General features: G+C 39.7%; 1 protein-coding gene across 1 annotated transcript in view; it reads left to right on the forward strand.

Annotated features, from left to right (window-relative positions):
- Positions 1-4,974: 4,974 nt before the first annotated feature.
- TBPL2 (TATA-box binding protein like 2) overlaps positions 4,975-20,296 on the forward strand; it is a 31,162-nt gene continuing 15,840 nt past the window's right edge. Inside the window, exons 1-5 of the mRNA XM_059055725.1 lie at positions 4,975-5,028; positions 7,285-7,742; positions 8,512-8,599; positions 10,590-10,681; positions 14,267-14,434. Of these exons, the coding sequence (XP_058911708.1) occupies positions 4,975-5,028; positions 7,285-7,742; positions 8,512-8,599; positions 10,590-10,681; positions 14,267-14,434 (860 nt within the window). The remainder of the gene's footprint in view (positions 5,029-7,284; positions 7,743-8,511; positions 8,600-10,589; positions 10,682-14,266; positions 14,435-20,296) is intronic.

Here is a 20,296-nt window from a genome sequence, read left to right on the forward strand (position 1 = left end):
AACTTTTCTCTTTAATTTTATATGAACTTGAGCCATTTTCCTGGGAAAATTAAAACACTGCAAATCTTCTTTACATGCAGAGCACAGTACCACCTGAGAAGGAAAGCAGTGGCATTATCAGGGAGGCACTGTGGTGCCATTAGCATTCAAGATTTTCAACGTTCTGCGATTGGTGAGCCAAGGCTATGGTGACTAAGAGGGTTATTGTGACTGTGCTTCAGAGCCTCCCCAATTAAGTCCTAACACAGGTTCCCTCCCAGATGCTGACTTTTATGCTCCGTATCCACTGAAAAGGCGAAGGATGAGTTACTGCAGGATATTTTTATTTCAGATAATTACTGAAAGGACAAGAATTCATTAAAATTTTGATCTAGACAAGACCTTCAAGCAATGCTCAAATCAACCTACTTATTCTTGTATATAAAACCCCTGTCAGGAGAACTGACAGCTCAATGTAGAGATTCATCACAATGAATGTCCAGAGCTCCTAAAAGAAAGAGAAGGCTGCATCTAGCAAAATTGCCACCAGATTAAAAAATGTTCTCTCCCAACACGGCCTCAAGAAACCGAATCACATTAACGCAAACTCTTGCTTTTCGGCTTATTCCTAGGCAGCAAAATTTCCCCTCACATATAGCACCTATCGAGGTAGTACAAATGTAGATTACAAGAAGTTTCAGCTGGGTTAGCCATTGGCAAAATTGAATCTCCTTGTATAAACATGTACAAATATATTTGCATTGACTGGTATAGTGACTAATCCTAATTTTTTTTTTTTTTTTTTTTTGTCCACACCCCAGGGCTTGGGGGATCTTAGCTCCCTGACCAGGGATTGAACCTGTGAAAGGTCGGAGTCCTAACCAATGGACCACCAGGGAATTCCCTAATCCCAATTATCTTTGGAAGTACCCCCTGGTCTTCTGACACAGAGAAATATTCACTTTTTATTTTAACATCTAGGGTATGCATGGACCACTTTTGTACACACTCCAGAAGCTTGTTTGCTCCCCAAATGAGAAGAAATTCCCTTCATGGAGAGGAAAGAGCACCCCCTAGTGAAACAATGTTTCCTAACATTATGAAGTTCCATCTCCATTTTATAGCAGCGTGATCGCATTTTAGAGGCTAAGACCAGTGCCTAGGGCCTACAAGCGTTTCAAAGGCCAATAAAAAAAATTGTTTGAGAGCTGAGAAAAATCTGTTGGCTCCAAAGTTTTTAAAATTCAAAACTGAAACTAGTATATTTGATTAAATGTCTATAAAATGTGACATAACTAGTCACAGCAATTCAACTATTAAATAGTTACATACAAATTACATTTAATGTGAGATGTGAGTTCTTTTTAATATTTTCTATGATGAGGGACAGGGCCTCTTAAAATAAGAGTTGAAAGCCCTTTTTTCATAGAGTTGACCTCTCTTAAAGAGTCTTCATGATCATTGACATGGTCCATCTAAGTCTTGGCATTACTCTCTTAAAGACATTAAAAACAATACGTTATTTGTGCAAAGTACTTGATAAAAATTTACACATACTCCCATTCAACTCATTTAATCTTTACAATAGTAAATTAAGAAATAATGAATTAAAATGTTTGGATATAGTAGGGTTTTTTTGGGGGGGATTTTTTTTTTGCCAAAGTACAAAATATTACATATTCTGAAGCACAAATAAACAAAAAACCATCAGAATCAAAACAGATTAACAAGTGAAGTTCAAATGAAAACAAACTACTAATTTGAAATGGCATATGTAGACTTTGAGTGGGGACAATACATAGCATGTGGCTCCAGAGTTAGATATTCTGAATAGGAGCTGAGTGACCTGGGACAAGTTACTTAACCTCTCTGTACCTCACTCAGTATCCTAAACTGTAAAATGGGGATAAAACAGTACTTACCTCACAGGGTTATTGTGATGTTTAAGTGAGTTCATAGCGTTTGGCCCATAGTAAGAGTTCAATGAATGCCAGCAATTAATTATTATTCAACCAAACCATACCAATCTTTGATTCTCAGAAACAGAACAATTTAAGATTCTGAATAAATTAACTCTTAGCAAAGCTGGAAACATCCACAAAAAGTTACTCATCTTTTATTTTGAAACTTTTTATTTGAAAATAACTTCAAAATTAGAATTGATCACATTTTATTCATTTGCCTTATCATTTGCCCTTCAGACCACTGCAAATCTGTGTCCCTAATTCTTATTCATAACTTATGACATATGCATTTCCTATTTCTGAGTAACAAATTACCACAAGTTTGGTGTCTTAAAACCACACCTATTTATAAGATCACAGTTGTATAGGTCATAAGTCTGAGCACCGCATGACTGGGTTCTCTGCTCAGAACTTACAAGGCTGAAATGAAGGTAGTGGCCAGGCTGAGCTCCTTTTAAGGCCTCCTTTCTTTGTTCTTGGCCAAATTCAGATCCTTGCAGCTATAGGACTAAGGTCTCGCTTTTCTTGCTGGTGTCAACTATGGGCCACTCTCAGCTCCTCCAAGTCACCCACCTTCCTTGCAACATAACCCCATCCATCTCCAAAGCAGCAATGGAGAATCTCCCTCACGGTAATTCTTTCCCTAGCTCTGAATCTTTCTCCCCAGGAAGAGCCCAGTTCCTTTTAAGGGCTCGCCTGATTAGGTGATTAGGTCAGGCTCACTCAGGTTAATGTCTCTCTTCTTAAAGCTGACTGATTAGGGTCCTTAATTAGACCTGCAAAATCCTTTCACAGCAGCACCTAGATTAGTGTTTGCATAACTGGAGAAGGTGGAGATTTTGGGGACCATCTCAGAATTCCACCTACCACATATGATGAGATACTTTATAAGCATATATTTTAGCCTCCTAGGGCTTCCATAGCAACATACCACAGATTGAATGGCTTAAAAAACATAAATTTATTTTCTCACAGTTCTGGAGGCTGGAAATCCCAGATCAAGGTGTCAGAAGGTCTGTTTTCTCCTGAGGCCCTTCTCCTTGGCTTAAAGATGGCCACCTTCTCACTTTGTCCTCACATGGCCTTTTTCTCTGTGCACAGGTATCCCTGGTGTTTCTCTCTTCTTATAAGGACACCAGTTACATGGATTAGGGTTCCAGCATATGAATTTTGGGGGAGGGGCAGACACAATTTGGTCCATATTTGTCTAATAACAAAACTAAGAGCTAATATTTGAGCTACTAGGCAGGTATTATGCTAAACATTTTTGATAGGCTATCTCACTTAACATAAATCATTAGATTAATTATATATTAGTATAACCATTATATAAAATTCCAGCTTTCGGCTTCTCTGGTGGCGCAGTGGTTAAGAATCCACCTGCCAATGCAGGGGACACGGGTTCAAGTCCTGGTCCGGGAAGATCCCACACGCCGCAGAGCAACTAAGCCCTTGCACCACAACTACTGAGCCTGTGCTCTTTTAGGGCCCGGGAGCCACAACTACTGAGCTCACGTGCCACAACTACTGAAGCCCACGTGCCTAGAGCCCATGCTCTGCAACAAAAGAAGCCACCACAATGAGAAGCCCGTGCACTCAACAAAAGGTAGTCCCGGCTCACCGCAACTAGAGAAAAGCCCGCATGCAGCCACGAAGACCCAATGCAGCCAAAAATAAAATAAATTTATTTAAAAAAATAATTCCAGCTTTATCAAAATATTTCCTTTGTTCTTGATTAGAAATTCTACAGTTTTTATTGACCTGATTCTTAGAGTTCTCTGTCTCTACTATGCTCCATTCTGAGGGCGGTTTTTCATTCACTGATCAAATTTTATTGATCTTCTATGAGCTTGGTACAGAGGCACAAAGGTTAGTAATCAAAATTTCTGCTCTCGGGCTTCCCCGGTGGCGCAGTGGTTGAGAGTCCGCCTGCCGATGCAGGGGACATGTGTTCATGTCCCGGTCCGGGAAGATCCCACATGCCGCAGAGCGGCTGGGCCCGTAAGCCATGGCCGCTGAGCCTGCGCGTCTGGAGCCTGTGCTCCGCAACGGCAGAGGCCACAACAGGGAGAGGCCCGCTTACCGCAAAAAAAAAAAAAAAAAAAAAAAAAAAAAAAAAAAAATCCCTGCTCTCAGAGAGTATAGACTATAAAGGAAGACGTATTTTATGTGTGCGTCTCCACGTACATTTTGAAATATCTTACAAAAAAGGTATCAATTATACTTATAGAACCATTCCACACATGTAAGTTCTTATGAAAGCTGAGGCACTAAAAATTAAAATAATTTCAAAAAAGGGGGAATTCCTCTGATTATTTGGTTTTACAGTACCTTCTTCAGCTGCATCAACCCTAACTGTGCAGCAACACATTCTTTTATATGTGGCTTTAGATTGAATTCTCTGAGACTGGAAAAAAGCCAGCTGGGATTTGAAAGTGAGAAGTGATTATGACATAAAAGTGCAACACCTGACTGGGTAAAGCGCCTCAAATTCCACTCGCTCTGCTCCAAAAAAGAAAAAAAGTATCTTTAAAAAATTTATTTTCTCACTGTCCAACTCTTTCACCTTTCATGCTACGAACACGGATACCTTTTCTCCTGCAGGAGGCAAAAGCAGCACTCGCAGGTGGAAGGAAATCTACAGATTTTCAGGCCGAGTTGCTTCTCAGCTGTGGGTGGGTGTGGTGACAGCACCCCAGCGAGGAGAGTCTTCCCCTCCCAGCCCCAGCTCTTCTTCCCTTGCTCGAGACCCGTGGGCCCCTTGCTGATCTCCGCACCCCGCTCCCTGGCTCAGCATCCAGTCCCTCGCGCCGTCTACAGGAGCGTGGACTGCGCGGGCCCAGCACAAGGGCCCCCGCCCGGCCCCTGGTCGCCGGCACTTCGCCCCCGGCCAGGGCCCCGCCTCGCCACGTGCGGCCGCAGGCTGATAAATGGCTTCCGCGCCCCGCGCGCCTCGTCGGACTCAGCGGCAGCTCGATTCGCGCTGGCTCTTCCCTTCGATTCCCAACCCCCTACAGGGAGCCCTCCGTCCATGGAGGGGGAAGAGACTTACCTGGACCTCTTCCTGGCCCGGTGCGCCGCCCAGGTGAGCCTGGAAGCCGCCGCCACGGTCCCAGAGTCAGGGTCCGCATCCCGCCCCATTGCTGGGCTCTGCGTCCTGCGCACTAAGGATTCTGCCTTCATTTTATCTCTCGTAAAACTCCTAGCTACCGTAGGAGGTGGGCTTGATTATCCCCGTCTTTCAGTTGAAAAAAATAGAAGGTTCGAGAGTTGAAATAACTTACCCAAGGTTGCCAACGGAACTCGCGAACCTGGTCTAGTATGAATACAAATTGGAGGCACCTGTAGCTTTTCAGTTTGTGATTCTTACGTTTTGGGGGTTTTGTTTTTTAATTTAAGAACTGTAGAAACGAGAGGAAGGAGTCTTCAAAAAGAAAAGCAAGGGAAAAACTTTCGGCTGGGGGTGTGTGTGTGTCAGATTCTTTTTTTTTTTTTTTTTAATTTTTTAGTTATTTTTGGCTGCATTGGGTCTTCGTTGCCGTGCGCAGGCTTTCTCTAGTTGCAGTGAATGGGGACTGCTCTTCGTTGTGGTGCACGGGCTTCTCATTGTGGTTGATTCTTTTGTTGCAGAGCACCGGCTCTAGATGCGGGCTTCAGTAGTTGCAGCACGTAGGCTCAGTAGTTGTGGCACACGGGCTTAGTTGGTCTGCGACATGTGGGGGTCTTCCTGGACCAGGGCTCAAACCCGTGTCCCCTGCATTGGCAGGTGGATTCCCAACCACTGCGCCACCAGGGAAGCCCCCCAGATTTTTAAATAGACAATGATCAGCAATGAGGTAGAAATAGTGAAGTCCCACAGCGTTTAACATGGCAAAAGGAGAGCCCACGCTGGAAAGATTCTGAGAAAGATGAGTTAATGACTCTGCAAAGACAGTTTAACAAAAAGTTTCTTCAGGTATAAGGCCAAGGATGCAGGAAATACTCTGTAAGCATATTCTCTCGAAAGGAGGCTGTCAGGGTTCCACTGCCATAAAACATCCCCCTTTGATATCTTGTTGCCATTGCCTTAAATTCCTTGTTGAAGTTTAGTTCTTTGGGTGGAGGCTTTGTCCCCTGCTAAAATGCCATAAGGGGAGAAAGGAGGGGAGACACTGATAGTTGCAGATATTAGTGCTTTAGTGTAAATTGGCTGATGGAATCTTTTCTGCCTAGAACAGAAGAGACCAAAAAAACAATGGAGAGGAATCTGGGCCATTGTCCCCACCTCAGTGTCCCTCAGGGCCCACCTGTGGGATGGGGGTAGAGGGAGTTAGAGACAAATAACATAATTCAAAATGAAGTAAGGTCAAATCTTATTTCCAGAGAATAAGTGCATTCTTCTTGTTTTCTTCTAACATTTAGTCACCCCTGCCATCTGCTGGACTTGTGGTAACAGCACAATTCAGCAGGATCTAGCCAGACATTAGCTAAAGAGCTTTGTGATGGAGAAGATGCAGCATAGGTACTGGTGACTGTTCAATTGTCAGAAGTATGAGCTTCTAAGGGGTGAGGTTATCCTGCCAGCAGTGGTCAAAATCTAGAATCCAGGCCTGCAGCTTGGGTGAAGTGGATGGTAATATATGTACCAAGGATTTTTTTCCATAACAAAGGCTGTGAATTTTACATTAGCTGCTTCCCTCAGTTGCACGCCTCTTTCCCTCGGTTGATGATAATGGAAGTTGAGCAGCCTTCCCCCGACTGGAAGTATAATACATTGATTTAAACTAGTCTTGCCATTTAAATTTCAATAACTTTTTCCCTCTTGAAAATTCACGTAAATGGAATGATTTCTTTTCCTTCCTTTGACTAGAAGGAATAAAGATGGCTCCTTGTGGAGGCTTGATTAGCACTCAAAGCTATCTCCTCAGCTTCCTTCACTTACTGCTCTTCTCTTTAAAATATGAATTTAAAACTCCAAAAAAATCTTTAAATCAACTTAAGGAGTACAGAAAATCTGTACTCTTCAAAGGACACACAGTTTAGAACATGGTTGCCAAGTTGCCTCAGTTACAAAATTGGATTTAGAGTGGAAACTTACTACAGGTCTAACCAAAGTAGGGAAAATATTTTATGAAAAATGCTTTTTCTGCATTTTAAGATATACTTTCCTGTTTTCATTAAGTGTGTTGTAACCCTACAGTAGAATTTTAATGATATTTTGTGGAAAGAGCAGGGCATGAATATAAGCTACCTGAACTGCCTCATCCTGAACACACTTTCTGCCAGCCAAGGTGGCATCCCCTTGTTGTGACATGATGTTCTGTTTGTTGTGTTTTGTTTGTCTGTTTTGGGAATGACCTAGGATGACCTTGCTCTACCCAGATCACCCCTGCTCAGCCCAATTGTGCCTTATGATGTGTACATACCTAATTCATCCAATCCAGAGACTACGTTTAATTCACAGCTTGAAGAAGTCACAGAAATATCTGGCAATTTCTCATCTGTGGATCTTAGCTTCCTACCAGATGAGCTTACCCAAGAAAATAAAGACCAGACTGTCATTAGAAGCAAGCATGAAACTGAAGAAAATTGTAAAACTGAAAGTTGGCAAAGTAGGTTGCCATTACCCAGCCAACAGGACGTTGACCTGGTCTTAAACAGCAGCGGTGGGTCAAGTTCCCATTCACATCTCCACCCTGGTGATGCTAACTCAGCCCAGCGCTCTCCTGAGAAACCACACTCCTTGCCTCTGGCATCCATAACTCCCATGACACCAGTGACCCCTGTTTCAGAATGTTCTGGAATTGTGCCTCAACTACAGTAAGTTGTTGTTGTTGTTGTTTTAAATGGGTGATGCTTCTGAGTACACATTTCATCAATATATTCCTGAATGGGATGATTTCAGTTGTCATTATCCTTGATTTTGTTAGTTCATAATGGACTTTAGACAGTTTGGTTATCTGTAAAATGAAGCACTAACTCTTGATCTCCTAAGAGGGAGTTAAACGTGAGTATACACATTCTTGAAGGATTGTATTGTTTATAGTAAAGCACTTTAGTTGAAAATTGTGGCTGGAGTTGGAATAACATAAAGGATAGAAAGATGTAAAATTGAATTTGATTTGCAAGTTGATTTGATATTGTGATTTCTATTTTGAGACATTTTGAAAAAGATCGAAAACTTAATTTTAGTCAGCTAGTCAGGAAATTTTAGAAAAAGCTATTTTTTTGTTTGTTTGGCCTTGTGGCATGTGGGATCATAGTTCTCCGACCAGGGATCAAACCCGCGCCCCCTGCGGTGGAAGCGCGGAGTCTTAACCACTAAATGTGTTATTATACATTTCAAATTTAGAATAATTCTCCCCCTAGGAAGTTACCTAAACCTATGAAATGAGGAAGTTAATACGTTTTAATTATTTTTTACTTTTTATATCTGGTGTAACTTAGGATGACTTATTTCTTTTTTTTAATTATTATTTTTATTTTTTTATACAGCTGGTTCTTGTTAGTTATCCATTTTATACATATTAGCGTATATATGTCAATCCCAATCTCCCAATTCATCACATAGGTTGACTTATTTCTTTAGGAATATAGTTTCCACTGTAAACCTGGCCTGTAAATTGGATCTGAAGAAAATAGCTTTGCATGCAAAAAATGCAGAATATAACCCAAAGGTAAGATTTCCCAGTAATTTTTTCCACAGTTAGGTTCTATTTAGATTTTCTTTCCTTCATATGATCATGATATTGACTCATTCCTTTGTTTTTATTTTTAAAAAAGAAAAACTTTGTTAGTGAAAAGCTTTTGGCAACACAAGTTTAATCGGCTCATTCTCTGTTTTGAACTTATAAAAAATAATCTCATTTTCTGTGCTGAATACAGTAATTATTGAGCAGTTCCTAAAAGTTCTTTCCCTTGTTATTCAGAAAAACCTTTCAGTATGACTATTTTCAACGTGACTATGGAAATGCTAACTTTCTTACAATGTCATCGTATTCCTGGAAATAATTTTTTCTAATTTTTGTCCTATCTCCTGACACCTGTGTATTTTTCCATTTACAGTTTCTCTTACCTGAGAAAGCTCAATTGTTTGAAGTGTAAAGTTCAAGTGTAAGATTCAGGGATTTTTTGTTTTCCCTCAAAGTTTAATAAGATCTATTCTTTTTTGTGTCCTCCCAAGGCCAGGCATCCCCTTTTCAATGGTCTATTTACCTAGGAAGTGGATTTGTTAATTCAATCAACACTTAACGATTTGGTGTGGGCTCTGTACTTAGTACAAAGATGAGTGAGGCCTGGTCCCTGATGGGGAAAAAGTTCACTGTCTTGGGTGGTGGAGGATTTATGGAGTTAGCTGCAAAAGGCCATATTAGTCGGAACCCGGAGGACCTTGCCAACATCAACTATTTATGGATTAAGTATTTGTTTTTCCTGTTGTGTAGTGTTGTTGCTGACCTCTGAAGTGTTACCGAATGCAGCTAAGCTTTCCTATTTATATTTCATGTAGCCAGCTATGATTAGGACAGAAAGGCAATGAGGAGCTAGGATTTTAATGGCTGTAGCTATGATGGACCACACGATTGAGCAATCAACATTTTAAGCGTATTTTATTCTCCACCATCCTTCGCTCTCCTCTCAGTTTGGTATACACGATCTGTCCAAACTTGGACTTGACAGCCAGAAAAATTCTGACTTGGCACTTAAGCTGCCTTAAGAATTTAACAAAATGAATGCCAGGTAAGAGCACTACCTTTTTAGTGAACACCTAGAAAACATTAATAGTCCTTGCTCGGCTCTGTGTAGTGCTGACTCAGGGTTCTTTCACTGTTAACACTTCGTATCTGAAATTGCCAGTCTGGCCTTGGAGTGATCTGTTGTCCTGTGGAGTGGCTCTAACCCATGGAACTTTAGTCTTGCATGGTATCCACCCCAGTTTCCTTCCCAGCTTAACGGGGGAAGTCGATGTGGCAGGCCAGTGGTTCTCAGCCCTCCCCTGTGTCAGCAACAGTTGGAGGACTTTCCAGTGCTGCCGGCCTGGGGACCACATTGAGGACTGTGGCAGGCAAGAGCTTGACAAATCAACTTTTTGTCATTCATCTTCAGAATGCCTATCAATATAGGTATTCTGTTCTATATTTTGGCTGCTTTTTAGTACATTCTAGAGTCTTGGCAAGGCTGTAACATACTTCATACTTTTTTTTCCTCAAAGAGTCTTTGAAAGAAACGTATATCAAAGCAAAAAGCATGGAGTCTGATAGTCGTGGTTTTAAATCTCAACTTAACTGTTTCCTGTATAATGTTGGAAGTTAAATAATCACTTCATTTCCCTGTGCGCTAAATGGGAATTATAATGGATTCAGCTCAGTCCTGTCATGAGGTTAAATGCGATAAAACCTATAAAGCTCTTAGCATAGGGTCTGAAACATAACAGGTATTTAAATTTTAGCTTTACTATTATTATTCTTACCTGTTTTTTCTAAGTATGTACATTTTAGAATCATGATCATTTTGTTAACCTTAAGGTGGGAGAATAGACCCAGACATTTTTTAGTTTTCCCATTAAATTTCAATTTATTCAAAACTGTTTTCATGTCCAGCTCAGCTGGTCAGCTGGAATAGTGTTAACCCCTAGCAGAGGCTAATTGTCCTTTTGGCTTCTGTGTGTAGAGGTTTGCCGCCGTCATAATGAGGATCCGAGAGCCCAGGACTACAGCTCTCATATTTAGCTCTGGGAAAATGGTCTGCACAGGAGCCAAAAGGTAAGAGAAGCCGTCCTCCCACACTACCAGACAAATAATTCACTATGTAAAACAAGGAAGCGTGGCATTAAGGTTCTAAAACACATCGTAGAAGCAAAATACTTTGCTAAGGAGTTAAATTCATGAAATGCCAAATTTGGGGTTAAAAACATTCAGCCTCATAATACGGATTTATATCCCACTTTACAGTCCCCCATAGTGAAGGGGGCTTTACTAGGCTATTACAACTTGTTTCTAAGGTATATTTTAAAAGAAAAAAAAAAGGCTATAGTAGTGGTAAAGCCTGTTATAAACCTGGGAGAGTAGTTCTTGTGTATTTTCCTCACTGCAGGCAGAAGAATGGATAGAACTTTTTAAAGGAGGGAAATTAGACATTTCTTGACCACTAGCTTGAGCATTCACTCAGGAGGCATCTCTCTTTTTTTTTTTTTGTGATATGCGGGCCTCTCACTGTTGTGGCCTCTCCCGTTGCGGAGCACAGGCTGCGGACGCGCAGGCTCAGCGGCCATGGCTCACGGGCCCAGCCGCTCCGCGGCATGTGGGATCTTCCCGGACCGGGGCACGAACCCGTGTCCCCTGCATCGGCAGGCGGACTCTCAACCACTGCGCCACCAGGGAAGCCCCAGGAGGCATCTCTTAAAGGCTTGTCTTTCCTGGATCTCATGCAGAGGTGGCCCTGTGCTGATGTAGATCCTTTCACCATAGAACTAGTGGGAGAGCTGCTCTTCCCTCTAAGTGTTGGAGGATGAGTAGGAAATTATCCTCCTGAAAGATAGTACCAATTTCTCCTCGCTCGAGAGATGCACCTAGTGTTCATTTTCTCTGGTAAACAGTGGGTGTTAATATTGTATTTTATATTTGCTAAATTGATTGGCAAAAAGTTGTTTTAATCACATTTCTTTTGATTTAGTAGTGAGACTAACTTTTCATAAGCATATAAACTACCTACTGTATCTTTTGCCCAATATTCTATGGAGATATTTGTCTTTGGGTATTTAAGTATTTTCACCATTTTACACCATAAATATTTTTCCCATATTAATGTTAGTGGTATTTTATGGGTTTTTTTTAATGCAATTTAATTTTGTGTGTGTACGGTTAGTCTATCCAGCTTTTTTCTTTATGGTTTCAGTGTTTGGCTTCCTGCTTAGGAAGGCGTTCTCCACACACAACATGATATAAGTATTGACCTCCATGTGTTTTTCTGGTTTTTTTCAGGTCCTGCTTTGTATTGAAGAAAGGAGGTTAATGTTTTGACTCATCTAGAACTTTTTCTGGATGATGGAAATGTTCTGTATCTGTGCTTTCCAATGTGGTAGCCTTTAGTCATATGTGGCTTTTGAGCACTTGAAATAAGCTAATACCACAGAGGAACTGAACTTTTTATTTAATTTTAATTAATTTAACTTTAAATAGCCACATGTAGCTAGTGGCCACCATATTGGGCAGAGCAGGTCTAGAATTTTACTTCAATATAAGCTAATTTTTTTCAAATGCCCAGTCAGTGTCCCAGTACATTTATAGAAGAATCTATTTTGCTGTATTTCTCATCCACCTGTTTTTAAATGTTAAGTTCTTTACCTGTGTCTGAGTAAGTTTCTGGCCTTTCTCTTCTGTTGATCTATGTATCCTTTGACCTAGAAATCTCCATTTTTAAGTCATTTTTGGAAAACTCTGCAAAATAACCACAAGGATGTTCATTTCAGCATTGTTTAAAACAGGGGAAGAGGGAACAAATTTCTATCAATACAGTTTTGAATAAATCATAAAATAAAATTATTTAGCCATGTATAGTATATTGAGTTGGAAGGATGTTAAGTTGGGGGAGGGGAGAACACACAGATTCATAAGTGTTATTTTCCTAATTCATGAGTGTTTTTTTCCTATCTGAATTTATTTGGTTCCCAAAATCTGATAGTGAAAGCTTGGATGGTGAGTTCAAATTATAAGAGATATTTGTTATCCAAATCTGTCTGGTTGTTGAGTTTTGGATAGAGAGTTGTAAAAGTTTGGTTAGTATAAGAGATATCAGAATTATCTCCAAAAATTTAACCAAGCGTATTCTCTTTAGTGGTAATAATCAGAGTTTGCATAGTGCAGGATACCTGCCTTTGCACAGAAAAGTGCAGAGGGGCCAAATTTATCAGTGGTAATTACCACTGGTGGTGAAATTTCAAGGTTCTTAAACTGTTTTCTAGTATTTGTACAAGAAAATGTATGTTGACTTTAACTGTTAGTTGTTCGAATGGGAATTTCTGTGTGATACAAGAAACTATAAGGCTATGCAAATTCTTGAAATTTGACCTTATAAATATTAGCACTATGGGAGATGTAATGGGTCATTAAGGCAAAATGTGGTTTTTCAAAATGGAAACCACTTATTTCACTGCTATCTTGGGGACACGGCCTTGCTAGGGACTTTTCAGGAGTTGGTAATGGATGAGGAGGATCAACATGAAATGAGGTGATGTGAAAATGGCACAGTGTTGTGACAGATCTAGATTGGAAAGAGACTCTACCGCTCTCTCCCTTTTGTCCAGGCAAATAAGTTCAATCTGGCTTTTCTTTAACATACTTCTGATTTTCAACTTAAAGGTGGGATAAGCCATAAGAGAGGGTGGAATTCATAGGATTCACCCACCAGGTGTTGCCCCTGTTTGGCAACCCCTGCTACTCATTGTTTTTATTTTGGTAGTGACCATTGAAAAGTATCTAATGAAAAATAAGGCCCCAAATCTCAGGATTTCACATTCTCTGCCACAGATTTAAGGGTGGAGTAGGACAAACATTTAGAAGAACATAGCCACACTGTTGGATGAATCTGTTTCTTTCTTATATTGAGTATGAGTTGAATGACAATTGTGTGAGAAAACCTGAGCAACACTGGGCAGAGTTTGAGGTATTTTCATGTTTTTTTTAAAGTATATAATTTGTCCCATAAAGTTCCAAGTCCTGGCATCCTATCTATGCCATTCAGTTGGCACATAACTTACTTCCTCGTGTTGATTTTTTCTTTGTATGCATGTATGTGTCCTTATTTTTGTTACTGCTATTCCCATCTAAATGGCACACACCTTTAGACCAGATGCATGATTCTGAAACCTTAGTGAGAATCACAGTCACTGGTGGGCTTGTTAAGACATAGATTGCTGGGCCCCAACCCCAGAATGTCTGCATGTCTGATGTGGGACCTGGGACTTTGCATTTCTAGCAAGTTCTCAGGTGGTAATACTGCTGCTTGCCTGAGGACACTTTTTGAGAACCAGTGGAATAGTTAATTTCATCCAATAACACTTAAAACAAGTAAAAGAAAAAACTACATTGTATGTGAAAGATGGCAAATGAAGACAAAAATCTGTGATACAGTTCAACAACTGTACATTGTACCATACCCTTTTCTAGGTGCTAGGGACAAAAGTAGGGGAGGTAGGTCCTTCTCCTCAAAGTCTATAGCTTCCTAGTATACACTGAAAGATAAACATAGTACATACACTAAAAGTACAATCAGGGAAGTGTGTGAATACAGCCCAGCTAGTTAGCAGTCGTAGTAATTAAGACATCTTTAATTACATTTGCCGTTCCCAGCGAAGAGCAGTCTCGACTTGCAGCAAGAAAGTATGCTCGTGTGGTGCAGAAGCTGGGCTTTCCTGCCAGATTCCTCGATTTTAAAATTCAGAACATGGTTGGAAGCTGTGATGTGAGATTTCCTATTAGGCTGGAAGGTTTGGTGCTAACCCATCAGCAGTTCAGTAGGTATGATTATTGCATAACTTAACTTTGAGTTTCCCAGGTTATTAAGTTCTATTATGGGCTGCTTATATAATGTATTTTTCAGAGAAATATAACTTTTTTAAAACTACAATAAGTGAAAAGGTTAAGATGCTTTACCTAAGTCCTCACTGGTTACCATGTGTGTCCAATCTTCTACAATAGTGGCTCTCAAAACTAAATTGCATAGTAATCACCTGGACAGCTTATCAACACACATTCCTGCCTGGGCTGTGGTAGGCAGATTCTGCTTGAATTTGCAGTTCTAACAAGTTCACAGGTGATGCCAGTGCTGCTGTCCAGAGGCCCATATCTTGAGACCCCCTGATGTATAGATTTCTAAACAAATCTGGCTGGGGGGTGGTGGCAGTGGCCGGAAGAGAAAGGGGTATGACATGGATTAGGTAAGTAGGAAGGGCTGACAGCTGGTGAGGAGAGAAACGGCCGGAGAGAAGATGAAAAAAAGAATGGCCCTAGCATGTTCTAGGAAGACAATCCTATCTGGTTTTTGTCCTGTTGAGTTTGTTCAAGGGTTTTCTTTTTCTGTGTGTAGCTGTAGCCCCCACTATAGTTTTTTCTTTCATGGATTCATATTCCTTTGGGAGTATCTCTAGCCTGCCTGACTTCTTCAAATGTAACTTTCCATCTCAACAGCAAATGCTCCTCCTCCTCCTCCTCCCTCAGCTGCTTCGGTGCTTCCCCCAGCCTGCTCAGGCCCTCAGAGAGCCATGATGGAGGGTGACTGACAAACGCCAAATGCCACCACCCCTTGGGATATACACTTGGGCCAGGGCACTTGAACTGCCTTCGAATCACAGATGCTCTTAAATTTTCACGATCTAGCTTGAACTGAAGTCCTTTCATTCTACTTTTCCTTCCCTTTGCCTTTGAGCAATCATTCTGTTTAACAGAGCAGAGAGGGATCACATAGCTCTGCTTTCTCTAACATTTGTGAGCTGACACGTGTTAGCTCTCCTTTGAGACATGACCTAGACAGAAGTTAAAAATTGCCTTTTTCTTCCCCTAACTTTCCAAAAAAATTTGTTCATTCTGAGATTTAGCTTTTATGATACTTTTCAGGAAATATTTATTTTCCCCTTGATTATATTTTCTTTTTTCCTCTGCATCAATTTTTTTCAGCATAGGCTTATTAAGTGCCTATGAGGTACCCATTGAGTTCATTGGGGAGTCCCCCATGCAAGACATATTGCCTCTTTATGTGTCCTTTTCTTTCTTCAATCTTGGAATAACTCATAGATTCATAGTAAAACCTTCATTTTTAAGAGTCTCTCAACTCATGCTCCATCTTATCTTCCAGATCCTCAACCTTGCACCTCCTGTCTATCTTTCTTTGAACCAACTTTTTCTGAACATGGGAAAGATGTCTGCCTCAATTCTAAGGTACATGTCTATATTAGACTTAGCATTCCCCTTTCTGGACATTTAGGGCTCTAAAATGATGTGTGGAATTCCTCTCAAATTTCATTTCTTTTTCACCAAGATTGTCTTCTTTGTAGGTCAGATTTAAATCTGGAGTGGGAGTGCCCCTTGTCACTACTTCTGCCTCTGAAAGATGAAATTGTCAGTAGGGCAAGATGAGAATTCATCAGATGCACTGCTTTTAGTCACTTGGGGTGGGTCCATCACTGTTTTTTCTTCCTCCTAAGCCAGTTTTATGAGCTCATCCATCTTTTAAAAAAATATGGTCAGGAAGCTTGCTTTGTACTCTTACAGATATCTCTTTCTAGTCTCATTCTTGCCTCCCCCAAATGCTTTCCATCCTTAGGTTATGGATTACAACTCCAGTGTGTGTATTTGTGACATTGGGGCCATTAAAACATCTCTTTCTCAGCAGGTTTGTCTTTAAAATTAGGACTTTCTTTAATTGCTTGTAGCCCTGTGGGGAACCATGGCAACGTATCACTTATAATTATCAGGTCAAATTTGCCTTATGTTAAAACCTCAAGTTCATTTAATTCCCCTGATTCTATAAGTATTTATATCAGCATCTGATAATACTAATGTCTCCCTTGTTTCTGGGCACCTTCTCCATCAATCTTTCTATGCCATAATTATTTTGTTTTCCTTGAGCATTTTCTCCCTTCCATTCAATTTTTAAATGAAAGGTATCTTAAATATTTCTTAAATGAGTAAAATCTGTGTAGCAGATGCTATGGTGACAGTGACAATCAGTACAGTCATGGTCCCTTGCCCTTATGGAACCACAGTCTAAACGGGAAGACAGAAACCAAAGACAATAATGAAATGTAACTATGAAGGTGAACACCCCTTGGCGTGTTTTGGTACCATCAATCAGGATAATTAATATAATGGGGGGGTGTTAATGTCAAGGAAGACTTCTTAAGGGAAATGACATTTAAAGTGAGACTGGAACAGTTGGGTTGGCCCAAGAGATTGGCAGCTGTTTGTTGTTCTTGATCTTCATGAAATGTTCTCCATCTCTAACCAAAACCTCTTCTTTTTTTTTTTTTTCTGCCTCAACCTTCTTTTGAAATGAGATAGAGAGTAAATAAAATGAAGTAAATCTCTGATTGAGAGTTCATCATGCTGGTACTTTAAAACCATGATTCTGAAAGCCAAAAGCAGTTCACCATGACTTACATACCAAAAACTTTTTCTTAATGTATGTATGTATTTATTTTTTATTGAGGTATAGTTGATTTACAATATTATATGTTTCAGGTGTAGAACACAGTGATTCAAAATTTTTATAGATTATACATTTAATGTTCTTATAAAATTTTGGCTATATTCCCTGTACTGTGTAATATATCGCTGTAGCTTATTTCTTTTATACATAGTAGTTTGTACCTCTTAATCCCCTGCCTCTATCTTGCCCCTCACCCCTTCTCTCTCCCCACTGGTAACCAATAGTTCTTTGTATCTGTGATTCTGTTTCTTTTTTGTTATATTCACTAGTTTGTTGTATTTTTTAGATTCCACATATGTGTTATCATACAGTATAGGTCTTTCTCTGACTTATTTCACTTAGCATAATACCCTCCAAGTCCATCCATGTTGTTGCAAATGGCAAAATTTCATTCTTTTTTATGGTTGAGTAGTATTCTGCTGTGTACATATATCACATCTTCTTTATCCATTCATCTTTTGAGGGACACTTAGGTTGCTTTCATATCTTGGCTATTGTACAGCTGCTGTGAACTTCAGGGTGCATATATCTTTTTGAATTAATGTTTTCATCTTCTTTGGATGTATATCCAGGAGTGGAACTGCTGAATTATATGGTAGTTCTATTTTTAGTTTTTTTGAGGAACTTTCATATTGTTTTTCACAGTGGCTGCACCAATTTCCATTCCCACCAACAGTGTACAAGGGTTCCCTTTTCACCACAACCTCACCGACATTTGTTATTTATAGGCTTTGGATGATAGCCATTTTGGTAAGTGTGAGGTGATAATCTCATTGTAGTTTTGATTTGCATTTCTCTGATGATTAGTGATGTTGAGCATCTTTTCATGTGCTGGTTGGCCATCTGCATGTCTTCTTTGGAAAAATTTCTATTCAGGTCTTCTGTCCATTTTTTAACTGGGTTGTTTGTTTTTTGATACTGAGTTGTATGAGCTATTTATATATTTTGGACATTAACCCCTTAATAGTTGGCAAAGGATAGGTGTTAACTCTTCTCTAAATGTTTGGTAGTATTAACCTGTGAAGCCATCTGGTCCTGGACTTTTGTTTTTGGGGAGTTTTTTAAATGACTGATTCAATTTCATTACTGGTAATGCAACTGTTCATGTTTTCTAGATTCAGTCTTGAGACTGTACATTTCTAGGAATTTGTCCATTTGTCCATTTCTTCTAGGTTGTCCATTTTATTTGCATATAGTTGTTCATAGTAATCTCTGATGATCCTTTGTATTTCTGTGGTGTCAGTTGTAACTTCTTTTTCATTTCTGATTTTATTGATATGGGCACCCTCTCTTTTTTTCTTGATGAGTCTGACTAAAGGTTTATCAATTTTGTTTAACCTTTCAAAGAACCAGCTCTTAGTTTCATTGATCTTTTCTACTGTTTTTTCAGTCTATATTTCATTTATTTCTGCTCTGATCTTTATGATTTCCTTTCTTCTACTAACTTTGGGTTTTTTGTTTGTTGGGGATTTTGTTGTTTTTGCGTTTTTGTGGGGTTTTTTTTGTATTTTTTGTTTTGGGGGTATTTTTGTTTTTTGTTTTGTTTTTTGGCTGTGCTGCATGGCTTGTGGGATCTCAGTTCTCTGACCAGGGATTGAACCTGGGCCCTTGGCAGTGAAAGCATGGATTCCTAACCACTGGACCACCAGGGAATTTTCTAACTTTGGGTTTTATTTGTTCTTTTTCTAGTTCCTTTAGGTGTGAGGTTAGGTTGTTTTCAGATTTTTCTTGTTTCCTGAGGTAGGCTTGTATTGCTATAAACTTCCCTCTTAGAACTGCTTTTGCTGCATCCCATAGGTTTTGGATCATTTGTTTTTATTTATCTTTAGGTATTATTTTATAAATTTCTTCTTTGATCCATTTGATTCAGTGATCCATTGGTTGATTAGTAGCATGTTGTTCAGCCTCCACATGTTTATGTTTCTGGCATTTTTTTTCCTTGTAATTTCTGGTCTGATAGCATTGTGGTCAGAAAACGTGTTTGATATGATTTCAATTTTTAAAAATTTACTAAGGTTTGTTTTGTGGCCTAGCATGTAATCTATCCTAGAGAATGTTCCATGTCCACTTGAAAATAATGTGTATCCTGCTTTTGGATGGAATGTTCTATATATATCTATTAAGTTCATTTGATCTAATGGGTCATTTAAGGCCAGTGTTGCCTTATTGATTTTCTGTCTTGATGATCTGCCTATTGATGTAAGTGGGGTGTTGAAGTCCCCTACTGTTATTGTGTTACTGTTGATTTCTCCCTTTTTATCTGTTAGTATTTGCTTTATGTATTTAGGTGATCCAATGTTGGGTGCATATATATTTACAGTTGTTATATCTTTTTTTGGGGATTGATCCTTTGATCATTAGGTAATGCCTTTCTTTGTCTCTTGTAACAGTCTTTGTGTTAGTCTATTTTGTATGATACAACAATTGCTACTCTAGCTTTCTTTTGATTTCCATTTGTATAGAATATCTTTTTCCATCCCTCACTTTCAGTCTGTATATGTCTATAGATCTGAAGTGAGTCTTTTGTAGGCAGCATATATACAAGCCTTGTTTTTGTATCCATTTAGCAACTCTGTGTCTTTTTTAAAAAACAAGTTTATTTATTTTATTTTTGGCTTTGTTGGGTCTTTGTTGCTGCCCGCAGGCTTTCTCTCATCATGGCAAGTGGGGGCTACCCTTCATTGCGGTGTGCAGGCTTCTCATTGCAGTGGCTTCTTGTTGCAGAGCACAGGCTCTAGGCACGTGGACTTCAGTAGTTGTGGCACGCAGGCTCAGTAGTTGTGGCTCATGGGCTGCAGAGCACAGGCTCAGTAGTTGTGGTACAGGGGCTTAGTTGCTCTGCGGCATGTGGGATCTTACCAGACCAGGACTTGAACCTGTGTCTTAACCATCTGTATTCTTAACCACTGCACCACCAGGGAAGTCCAGCAACTCTGTGTCTTTTGATTGGAGCATTTAGTCCAGTTACATTGAAAGTATTATTATTATTATTATTATTATTATTAATTTTTTAACATCTTTATTGGAGTATAATTGCTCTACAATGGTGTATTAGTTTCTGCTTTAAAACAAAGTGAATCAGCCATACATTTACATATATCCCCATAGCTCCTCCCTCTTGAATCTCCCTCCCATCCTCCCTATCCCACCCCTCCAGGTGGTCACAGAGCACTGAG

The sequence above is a fragment of the Kogia breviceps genome, chromosome 3 (assembly GCF_026419965.1).
Source record: "Kogia breviceps isolate mKogBre1 chromosome 3, mKogBre1 haplotype 1, whole genome shotgun sequence".
In the NCBI taxonomy this organism is placed as follows: domain Eukaryota; kingdom Metazoa; phylum Chordata; class Mammalia; order Artiodactyla; family Physeteridae; genus Kogia; species Kogia breviceps.